Below are 11,800 nucleotides of genomic sequence, written 5' to 3'. Positions count from 1 at the left end.
CTGTAAACCCTCCTTCGAGATACGTATTTGTTTTTTAAATATTTTATAAATCCCTCCTTGGAACATTTAATTCCCATTTGGTGGCCTTCTGTGTCCAAAATTGTGCAAAAACATCGTGGGACAAGGTTTTCACACTGCAGCTGTCATTGAAAGACAGTGGGCAACTCAGTTTGTTTGTCCGAGGGAGCAACAGTAACTAAGGGGGGCGGGGCTTACCGATAGGTCAAATTGGGCTTCTACCGACTCCTTCAAAGCAGGTTCACCGTTCCTCCAGTAGGTGGCACGCGATACTTCGGAATAATAATTTCCATGGTCAAACTTGCATCGCCCTTTTCTGGCAAACGCGGTATGTTTTCTAACGAAATGAATTTCAGGTGTATTGTGATAGTTTGTAACCCATTATTTTCCTTCCTTTCTCTTTGCTAGCCACAACTTAATACATCACATGATTAGCCTTCGCAGTTATACAATAAAGCTGTATGTTTTCCCCCATGAAGACAAGCTCATTAATAAACTCTGTGATCATTTATCCACAATTTACTCGTGGTTGAAGGATGAGTAAGACCCTGTTACTGCAGACCGCCCTCCACTTTCACTTGCTTCCCCTCAAAACTTCCCAATGCTGGAGCCCAAGGCAGATAACGGGAATCCGCGGCTCTCACTGCTTCCACAACAAGCATCTGCTGCCAACTGGAGTAACTTCTATTCCCGTCTTTAATACTTGAACTTCCCAAAAGAAGCAATATCGTCACTGTGAATGGAAAAACTACGGCAAAACTGTTGAAAGTCTGGTCGGAGTAACTAGAAAGTGACAGCTGACCCGAAACGGATTTTTGAAGCGTTATTATTTATTTTGAGAGCGAGTCAAAAGGTTTCAACTGGATTTACAGGATCCGTTTTCTAACAGTCTTCACATCATGGTACATAAATATGGTAAGTTCCGTTAAAACAGTTAGCTTCAGTCGTTATAAGAAGACGAACGATATCTTATAATCAAGACTTGGCAAGTGATTTCATTGTTTTTAACGTTTTTCAGTTTCGATACAGCCTATGTGTATTTTCAAGTAGGAATCTTTTGGAAACCCCATGGGAAACAGGAAGCATTAGTCTGAAGTGAGATTATGTAACTTTTAATAAAACCGCTATTCTTTACAGAAGCTCAATGAATGTCAAGCGTAGCTATAGGCGACGTACTGACTCTGTTTAACCCATCACAATCAGTGATGTTTATGTGGAAACTCCTACAACCTTTACCTTTGCCTTATCTCTTCTTCCCTTAAACCATCACTTGAAAGATTCAGAAACCCTCAAAATGTTCTTATGCTTAAAAATCTGTCAATACCACTGTGTTAGTGAAGCATTATTTCATTTAAAGAAAGCATAAGCACCATTTTCAATTAAAACTTTTAACATTGTTATTGCTGTTGTATTGCTTATTGGATATAACATATACATTTTCAAGCTCATAGTTAATATGCTGAACTAAACCTGTGATCACTCTTCTAGGACACCTGTGTGAACATGACAACTAACTGGTTAACAAAATTGTAGCATCACTTGTTATCTAATGCATTTTAAGTGTGAATTAGGTGTCTAACTATATATATATATATATATATATATATATTATAATTTTTTTTTTTGGCCACTTATATGGTCCCTTTTATTCCATACGAGTAACCCACCAAATAATACAGGCTGTTATGCAAGACTAATCATTCATTTCTTTTTATCTGCTTGCTGAAAAACTTTTAGACAGCCCTGGTTGAGTTGAACATCTGGCTACACACCCCTTCTAGGGGTTCTTGTAATTATAGGCAAGTAATGTCAGATTTCAAGCATCTAGCATGGTGCAGAGCCTTTTCAGAATTAGACATGCATCTAAAAATGTCTTCAGACTGTCAGAAAGCAAATGTAGGTAATGGAAGAAAGGCATTAAAATGAGTAGGAGTTGTACTGAAATAGAAATGCTTGTCTTCTCTTTTATTTCAGATACCAAAAGAGCAGTTGGGCTACTGAACCAGTACCAGGCAAGTCTGACGAGCCCAGAAGAGCAGGCCCTGAAGACCAGCGTGGAGAAGGTCTCTTCCATCTTTGGCAGTCATCTTTTTCAGGCTCTGCTGGGTGAGGTTTGTTTCTGTGTAAACTCTAATGGCTCTCAAAACAAATAATGATTAACTGTCATTATTTAGGGCTGTACCACTTGACTCCAGTACGTTCTATACCAAGCAAAATGTTCCAAGAAGCCGCGTTACAGTTTGTTCAGCTTTACTAAACACTGGTGATGTTTTTCTAAATGGTACATTTTGGTTTCAATGGCTTAACAATGGCTTTAGGATATAATAGTTTCATCAAATAATAAACTAACATTACTTACGCGCCTTACAAATAATGAGGATTTTAACGAGTTACTTATTTTGTTCAAGAGAAATCAGACCCATTGGAACGTGCTCATCTTTTGGACTCATTTCCATTATCCAAGTTTTGATTTATTTGATTAAGCCACATGAATAGGTTCTTTCAGAACAAAAACAAAAGGTTGTCTGTTTTTAAACTGAAATCTTACTAAATGGGTCCTCAATGCTGGCTCTAATGGCTTGATCTTTTGCACGTATTTGAGACTTTCTGAATGTTTACCGAAGTTTGTGGCACTGTTCTCAAGTTACACAACGAGTCAGACTTTCACAACCCCAGCTGATTTATCAGTACTGTGGATGTGCTCTTGTCACATTTTAATGATGTCTCACAACAGCCAGAATAAGAAAATATAAAAGTAACAATAGGTATCACTGTCATGCCAGATGCATCTAACAAAAATAAGAGATTTCCAAACTTATTTTTAGTTTTTGTCCTGCAAAGGAAACAAATTAGTCCCATTACAAAATGGTTGAGTGGTTATCTTAATTAACGGGCCCAGGCTTTAATGAGGCCTGCCTGCTGCTGTTGCTGTGATGCAGAAGAGTAGTACCACAGGGGCCGTGATCAAGCCATGGGGTTGCGTTGCCATAGGACGTGTAGTGAGGAGAGGGAAAGGTTTCCCCTGATCTTAACTCATGGGTTTTCTCATATGCCATCGTGCATGATAGGCTTATGATGTAGTATGTGATACTGTTTATTTATTTTATTTAAACCTGTAAATGTATAAAGTAAATCAAGTTTATATAATTTAAAACAAGTAAAGGCTATTGGAGAAAATGATTTCAATACAAGAAAATTTCTTAATTTTTGGATCACAAACACTACTCTCAAATGCAGTAAAGATCACAATATTGTGGAATATTACAATTTAAATCAGCTGTTTTCTATTTAAATATGTTTTCAAATGCAATTTATCCCTGTGATGCAAAGCTGAATTTTCTGCATCATTAATCCAGTGTTCAGTGTCACATGATCCTTCAGAATTCATTCTAATATACTGATTTGCTGCTAAAAAAAAAAATCTTATTTTTTAACTATGTTGGAAACAATTATGTTGTTTAATATTTTTGGAAACCATGATTTTTTTTTGGATGAACAGCATTTATATGAAATAGAAATATCTTGTAAAAAGCTGCCATTTTTGAACAATTTAATGCATCCTTGCTGAATAAAATGATTAATTTCTTTAAAAATATTAACAGTAGTGTATGAACAGTTTTGAACAGTAGAAGTTGTTTCCTTTTTTAGTGGAAAATCATTTGGATTCTGTTGAGGGGATTTTACCATTTATTATTATACCTCTGTCAGTACAGGAAGTGTCAGTTTTATTTTTTCATAGTGGTAAGCTTTGTAAATTAAGGGGTAAAAGGTATTGCCATTTTTTAAAACAAACATAGCCCCTGCCGCTAAATGGCATTAAGGCATATATACTTTTCTGTGCCTCTAATAAAGCTGTTTGACTAAAGCATGCCAAACAGATGTTGCAAATACTCTCATTTATCAGGCTTTGAATCAGTCATGAGAGTCTCAGCTCGAAACTGGCATAGCACAGTAAGAGGATAAGGATTCCACACATTCCAGAAAGAGGCTGGATCATTAGCGGGAATGTGGGATAACATGTAGGTAGATTGATAAACAAATAGTTCTTGGCCGCAGTGAAGTACTCCCATCTGACCTCAGGCCAGATTAAGCAGAGAGTATCACTTTGTGCAGGATGGCCCATTCTCTCTCTCAGGTACCGGGGAGAGGGGTCATGTGAGGCTGAGCTGAGAGCAACATGTGGTTTCAATCATCTCTCCAGCCTCTTGGGTGTTGGCCAGAGTTAAAAAAGGGAATACAGTATGAATTCTAGCAAAAATGAAGCAGATTAAGAATGTATTGTCAGATGGAAAATGTTTAATATTATATTATTGTATATGAAATATTATAGTATTTTTATATTATTATTATTATAGTTTAATATAGCTTTTAACATTGGGTTTTTAAGTGACAAAATATCACGTGCTTATACATGATGTTTAATCCTCAGACATTAATCTCATTCACATAATTGAAGTGTTCTTAGACTCTAAATTGAAAGCCCTTTGTTTTATGTGACATCAAAGAAAAAGTGATCATCGAATATATTGGGAATACAATGAGGCTTGTAACAATTCAGTTTTGTGATGCACTGTGGGAGGGAGGAAGATTCGACCGTGGGCTTGTTTGGTTGTCTGCATGATTGCACAATTTCGAACAAAGGTTTTCCTAACTGCACACTCATCCCTTTGTTTCCAAACACACAAACAGACTAGGGATCACACAGGTTTTGTGCCCAAATATGACCCAATATCAAGGCAGGGCTATTTTTATTGCTGGGGAAAACAGACAGTCCATAATTCCCCAGTACTTTCTCAGTACAGAGTTTCTTTTTGTGTTATCATGTTTTAGTTCCTTGTAGACAGTTTTCAGTATTTGTATATAAATAACAAGTCAGCCTACTTCGCTTTCACCTTATATCAAATGCTTTTTAATTCTCACTAATGCTGCATTTATTTAATCAAAACTACAGCAACAGTTGTAATATTGTCAAATATTATTTCAATTAAATATATTATATATAATAGAAACAGTTGTGCTGCTTAAAATTTCAATATTTCAAAAGAACGGTATTTATTTTAAATAGATTTTTTTGTAGCGTTATAAATGTTTGTACTGTCACTTTTGATCAATTTAATTCAGTAAAATTATTCACAAAAATGTTGCTGACCCCAAACTTTAGAACGGTAGTGTAAGTCTGTTGAGGATCTGTTTGCTTTAAAACAAAATGTCACAGTAAATATTTAAAAAATGTAAAAATGTTATAGCTGCGTAATAGTTTTACAAGTAACCTACAGAGGAAAAGCGGTGAGAATTATGTTGAATTCACATGATAATGCATGTAAAATATTTTGTAAATGAAGTATAACTTACCATATAATTACTGTAACAGTACTGTTTTAAACCATAAAATGTAGTTTAGAATCAGTATATGTGGGAAACTGGTTCAGGATGGTTTTTAACATAACAGCCGAGTGTTAAAAGTCAGTTTTCAACAAATCAAATATGTGCTAACTTAATATTGACATTGAAATGAGGTGAACCAAGTGAAAAGGAGAGCAGTTGTGTAAAAATGATTCTGTGGAGAGGACTGTGTAGTTAAGCAAAAGGACTTTTTGTTTTTTGTTCAGTGGCCAGGAATTTATGTGGTCTTTTAGGATTTACTTGGCTCTGGGAACATTCTGCTGAATTTCACCAGGACTTTGTCTGAAATAAATGTGCCCGTATATCAAAGTATGTTAGTCTGTTTTGCAGAACCGATTTTTAGCATTCAGCTGTAAAAAAAACATTTTAGTGCACACACAATCTGTTATATTCATGACAGTAAGTAGCCCTAGACATGAATAATCATTGATGTTGCTTGCTATGTTTCACTCAATTATGCATTTGAGGGGAAAGGTCTCCTCGATGAAGACATAATTCATACTCGCACGTATTCAAAGACATTTAGGACAGCTTTACTAAACGAGGAGGTGTTTCTGTCTGACACACTTATGCATTTCCATTCATCCTACAGCTGCATGTTTTATAATCATGCAGCATTTAGTGGAAGACTCTACGCTTTAGTTTACTTTCCCCGTCGCTCTCTTTCTTTTCTCCGCTCTCGCTATTTCTCATCTGGCTCTGACCAGCCAGGCGATGAAACCGCTTCCCACACACTATTCTCCTCCCACTCACACAGGCTCACACAGACACAGCCATGATGAGTCACATAGCCCCATTCTTCTACTGTCTTTCCCGCTGCACCCCAGTGGGACTCCATTACTGCCCCTAACAGCCCCCCCACACACACACACACACACATACACCGTCCGCATGCGCGGCCAGTCCGAGTGCACTGCTTATTTCTCCAAAAAAAGAGTTGCTTTTCTCTCAAGCTCTTTCTTCTTCCGTCTTAAAAAAGATTCGCTCGTTTCTTCCAGTGCAAAGGGGGCCGAGAGCACGTTATGCTTCAAAGGCACAGCGAGGTAACAAGCATCTCATTTTGTTATTAGTGCAGGCTGTGGGCCAGTGTGGGAGTGTGGGTGACATCAGCAGTATTGTCTCCCTCCATTCTCATCAGCTGGTCGTCCCTCTGTTGGTGACCACAGGCCACGGCAGTTAGTGACCTGAGAGGTAATGAGGTAAGACGTATAGAGAGGAAGAAAGGGTGGGGTGAAGAAACAAATTATTCTTGTTGGAAGGGGGAAGAGGTGGTTTGTGGATACGGCCAGGATAGTAGCAGTCCCGTTAGGAGACCAGAAGCATCACAATCTTTGATGTAACCGTCAGAAGTTATTAAAATAGGCCCAAGTATTAAATACGTAGAAATGAACACAAGCACGAATGCTGTTGTTCAAAGAATTGCAGCCGTTCTGATATTTAGACCACCAGAATGATTATGATGCTGCCTTTATGTTGATATTGAGTAACTCATGTTTTATACACAATATGTGACCCTGGACCACAAAACCAGTCTTAAGTGTCAATTTTTTGAAATTGAGATTTATAAATCATCTGAAAGCTGAATAAATAAGCTTTCAATTGATGTATGGTTTGTTAGGATAGGACAATATTTGGCTGAGATACAACTATTTGAAAATCTGGAATCTGAGGGTGCAAGAAAAGTCTAAATATTGAGAAAATCGCCTTTAAAGTTGTCCAAATGAATTCTTAGCAATGCATATTACTAATCAAAAATGACGTTTTTATATATTTACAGTAGGAAATTAACAAAATATCTTCATGGAATATGATCTTTACTTAATATACTAATGATTTTTGGCATAAAAGAAAAATCTATAATTTTGACCCATACAGTGTATTTTTGGCTATTGCTGCAAATACACCCCAGCGACTTAAGACTGGTTTTGTGGTTCAGGGTCACATATTTTGAGATATTTTGTCAATTTTTTGCAAGTTCAACCTATGTCTCTGTGTAACACGCAGTTCTGAATAAATCAACAAATAATTGAATCGGTTGAGTAAATGATTCACTCACTCAGGAGTGTAATTTATTTCCCAAAATAATCAGTGTTTTTGAGTTGTAAATTAAGCAAATTAAGCATGGATGGTAAACTAAGTGAATAGTAAATTATATAATGAGTCATTGAGTCTCTTATAGAGACACTTGTCATCACCTACTGGCGAAACAATATAAACCTACAGAAAAAGTCAATGATGAACTGACGGTCTGTTTTTTAACACAAACAAACAAGAAAGTGCCTCCACATTTAAAGACCGGAACTAACTGTCGGTCGGAGCAGTTAAAGGTGGAAAGAGCTGCAGTGGACAAACAAATTGTTTAATAACCAATTCTGAAAGTGAAAATGATTTTGGAACATATTTTAGAATGAACCATGAAAATATGGGGCCATGCAAGCTGCGGTCAGATTAGCAAAAATTTGGCTAGACTTCGCTGGTAAAACAGGTCCACTGTTTGTTGTTACAGAACTTACTTTCAAACCAAGCAGCTTTCTGTTGGTCAGTGAGCAAATTCGCTTGACCAGTTTGAAGACGAGTGCAATTTGTGTGGGGAACTCCAGATCACGCGGATTCCTATTAAAATTACTGGAATTCTGCTCAATTTCTCTGAGGGAATGGTAAATGTGACTGCACTGTTTATTCACTTGCAACTTGAATAGGCATGTGAGAAAAAAGGAGACAACCACTTTGAGGATTCGATTTTTATTTTTTATTTTTTTTGTCCAAATGCTTGTACCTTCAGAAAAGCTCAACAATTTGCTGCAATTACCCCTGCAACACCCCCCTTTGTTTGATTCCAGTGGTCCAAGCAAGTTTCTCATGTACTGATTTTATGTGAGTACTTATAATCCCACAGCTCTGCTCTAGTGTGCACTGATGAGTTTAACATGCTATTCCAATTGTTCCAATTTGCACAAGTGTAAACAGCTCACAGCTTTGTGCTTGACCCTCAACACCAGAGCCACTGTTACCTCTGCTAATGTCTGCAAGCACTGTGCTGTCATGAGTGAGTCACGTTAAAAGCCTCTCTGAGTGAATGTGATTGCTCCAGCTCTCTAAACCCAGTATGGACAGGAATTTTGGATGAGGCTGCTGGATGATATTTATAGAGACCCACAATAGTGGGAATGATGCTCAAGTTGAGCCAAAAGTTGGTTTTGACATTGATCTTGACCTTGCTCACTTGACATGTGAAGACTGTGCACCTGTGCTTTTTGGCATGGCTTAAAGACTTTCTAATCTATTGATGGGGCTCATAAAATGTTCACAGAAATGAATATTCTGGCATAATTTACTCACTCTCATGTCTATGGAACCCCTAAGGAGACATGGTGATAGAAACATTGTATTGCAATGCAAAACATTCGCGTTGTAATGTTTCTTCTTAAGGTTTTGCTCTAGAATGCAATGTTCCTCTTGGTAGTGCAGAAGTTTTGAATGAAAACCCCAAAGTATTGAAATCCTCGTACCTCATTTTAATTCAGCAATAAATGTTTTATGATTGAATGCAAGGACCTCCCATTTTTTTCTTCAGTGATTTCAGAGTTCAGTGAATAAGAACTGTGTTTTTCAAGCAAATCTATTTTATATCTTCACAAGACTTAAAATATAGCACACAAATATGAAGTACTTTTATGATTTATGAAGTTTTTGGTCCTTTTGGGAGTCCCATCCACATTCATTGTATGAAAGGTGGAAATTCAGATATTCTGCTAAAATTCTCTTTCAAATGTTTCACTCAAGAAAGTAAGGCGTACAGGGTTGCAACAATTTAAAGGTGAGTAAAAGACTGTTGCAAATGGGAAATTAAATTTTTGGGTGAAATAATCCTTTAGCATAGATGTTTTGTTTTTTTTCTCTCTTGGTAGCATAAATGTTGGAATTCCAGCCTCATTTATGCTATACATTTTTTATTTAATATATATTTTTCTTTGTTATTAATCTAAAAATGTAACAGAGGTATTACATATTTCAGCATAAATACCTGCATTATTTAAATAGATTCCCTCAATGACATCGCTATTCCATTATTCTCAGATATTCAGGAATGCTACGAGGTTACCCTGCAAATGAATGCAGCACAAAACGGAGTTAAAGACAGCAGCTCTGTGGACACATGGGAGGTAAGAGCTCCAGAGAAAGGGCAGCTTTATTTTACTCACCCTCATGTTTTCCAAACCCTTATATCTTTGTTATCTTACATGAATCTGAATGATCTGGTTCTCAAATGTAGCTCACTGACAGTTGAAGCAGTTAATAGCTCACAAATGGGAAGATTATCAGTGAATAGCTTAAATTTTACCTGTTATTCAGACAAAGCTTTCATGTGGTTTCAGAAATGCAGTACATGAATCCTATTGACCATACTTTATGATACTTTTGTAGTGCATTTATATCTGTCCCCAGTACTTTTCTTTGTCCCCAATAACAGCGATTAGCACAGACAAAGGTTTAGAAAAAACCCTAGGGGAGGGAAGTTTACAGAGAAGTGCTGGACAAAAATAGAAAAAAAGAGAGAAAGAATGAAAGAGAGAGCATGTGGAAGTTACAGACACTACAGAACATTAGTCATATATAGAAAGCACTGCAGTGATAACACCAAGCGCTCCTCGGTGGGCTGTGTGATGATGTCACCAGGACCTTTCATTACAAGTGTCTGCAATCACGTGACTATGCAAAGTATTTATAGGGAGAGTACAGAAAATAACCTCAACTTCTGTCTGGATTCTGTTAAAAGCAACTGCAGTGAGGGAGGATCACTCTGTGGTCTCTCTGAGGGTTCACACAAACATACACTCGGGTCTGACTAAAATAGTCTCTGTTCGTCCAGTAAACGAGCGCCCCGTGATTGATGTTTTTAAAAGATTATAGAATGAAGTTTCCCATCATCTCAATGGTTTCAGACAATCCGAAATCGGGGATTCTGTGGAATTATTAATTATTAATTTTTTTTTTTTTGTTGCAAACAACTTTGCAAACTCAATTCACTCCAATTCTTACTACACCGGAAAATCAAAAATACTTGTTTAAACTGTTGTGTTTTTTTTTCAACAAGGAATAAAGCAATTTCCTAAAGCTTCATATAAGCTGATGGGTTTTAGTGAGTGTTCATAGAAAATCAGGCTAGAATATCAGGGTAAAATTCTTATCAATACATCCAAAATATAGTTTTATATCTTGTAATACTTGAAAACACTGCACAACAATCATTTAATGGCAATGTGTTTTTAAGACCCATGAACTTAGTCTGAACTAGAATGTGCCATAAAGATGCCAGTAATCACAAGATTGCACTGGATGCATTAGTTAATACAGATGATAGTGATGTAAGTAGGTTATGCACATTGTTTTTTTTTTTTGCATACTTGGTTAAAGGATAATTTTATGAAAAAAATAGAATTTTGATTAAGTAATACATGCATTTGAGTTATTATATAGTTATTAAAATATATAATTTCAATTGTATGGTTCATTTATTACAGTGCAGTATTCAAAAACATGCACGTATGTGGACAAGTAAAATGGTTGTGGTAGATGTTTAGGTAAAAACCCAGCAATGATCGATTTTTATGCAGTTTTGATTGAAGCTAAACTCATTAATAAAACAAATGAAGAGTGGACATTTGGACAGTCTCTGTGAGCATAATCTTCCCCATTTCAAATCCCCAACTGGCAGTTTCCAGAAGCATCATTTTATTGTGACACATGTTCCACAAAAATACTGCAGGGGTCACTATGTGATGTGTGGTGGAGACCATCACGGGCCTCAATCTGAGTCTGTGTCCAGGCACAGCCCTGTTCTGTGGTTCTCTGAGAGCGAGCGAGGCTGGATCTGAGTGAATGTCCAGCTCAGGCTTCATTAGCATTCATAGCATGCGGTCACCTGAGAGACGTTAAATGAAATGAGTCTGCAAATTCCCTGATTTGGTGCAGAAGGAAGAAAAAAAGACCCTGGAATAATTTACAGCACAATCATTATAAAGCCTTTGTGTTAAACAGCAAGGGGCAGTGGGCTTCCCTTTTGTGTTTTATATTAGCCACAGTTACAGTGTTACATAATTTGGTATCTGTTTTATATCTGGGAATGCTGGTTAAAAATGTTTATTTAAATGTATCAGGCTGTACATAATCCAGCCTCAGTATATATAGTGTGCAGTATGTCATGTGTCAGCAGTGATTCAATGGCACTGGACACCAGCAGCGCCTCCATGTTCCTCTCTGGGTTTGAGACTGCAGCAATCCTGCATGTTCTCGGCTGCAGTGTCGATCTCGTAGCTGAGCCGGTGATAATATGACGGCAAACCTGGGACTTGGCAGCAACTATTTTTCCTATCAGTTC

General features: G+C 37.0%; 1 protein-coding gene across 1 annotated transcript in view; it reads left to right on the top strand.

Moving 5' to 3' along the window:
- The first annotated feature begins 431 nt into the window (after window positions 1–431).
- dlg3 (discs, large homolog 3 (Drosophila)) overlaps window positions 432–11,800 on the top strand; it is a 90,313-nt gene continuing 78,944 nt past the window's right edge. Inside the window, exons 1-3 of the mRNA XM_058797141.1 lie at window positions 432–933; window positions 1,993–2,124; window positions 9,499–9,584. Coding sequence (XP_058653124.1) covers window positions 918–933; window positions 1,993–2,124; window positions 9,499–9,584 — 234 coding nt within the window. The 5' untranslated portion in view covers window positions 432–917. The remainder of the gene's footprint in view (window positions 934–1,992; window positions 2,125–9,498; window positions 9,585–11,800) is intronic.

This window comes from Onychostoma macrolepis, chromosome 14 (genome assembly GCF_012432095.1).
Source record: "Onychostoma macrolepis isolate SWU-2019 chromosome 14, ASM1243209v1, whole genome shotgun sequence".
In the NCBI taxonomy this organism is placed as follows: domain Eukaryota; kingdom Metazoa; phylum Chordata; class Actinopteri; order Cypriniformes; family Cyprinidae; genus Onychostoma; species Onychostoma macrolepis.
This window is presented reverse-complemented; position numbering and strand designations above follow the sequence as displayed.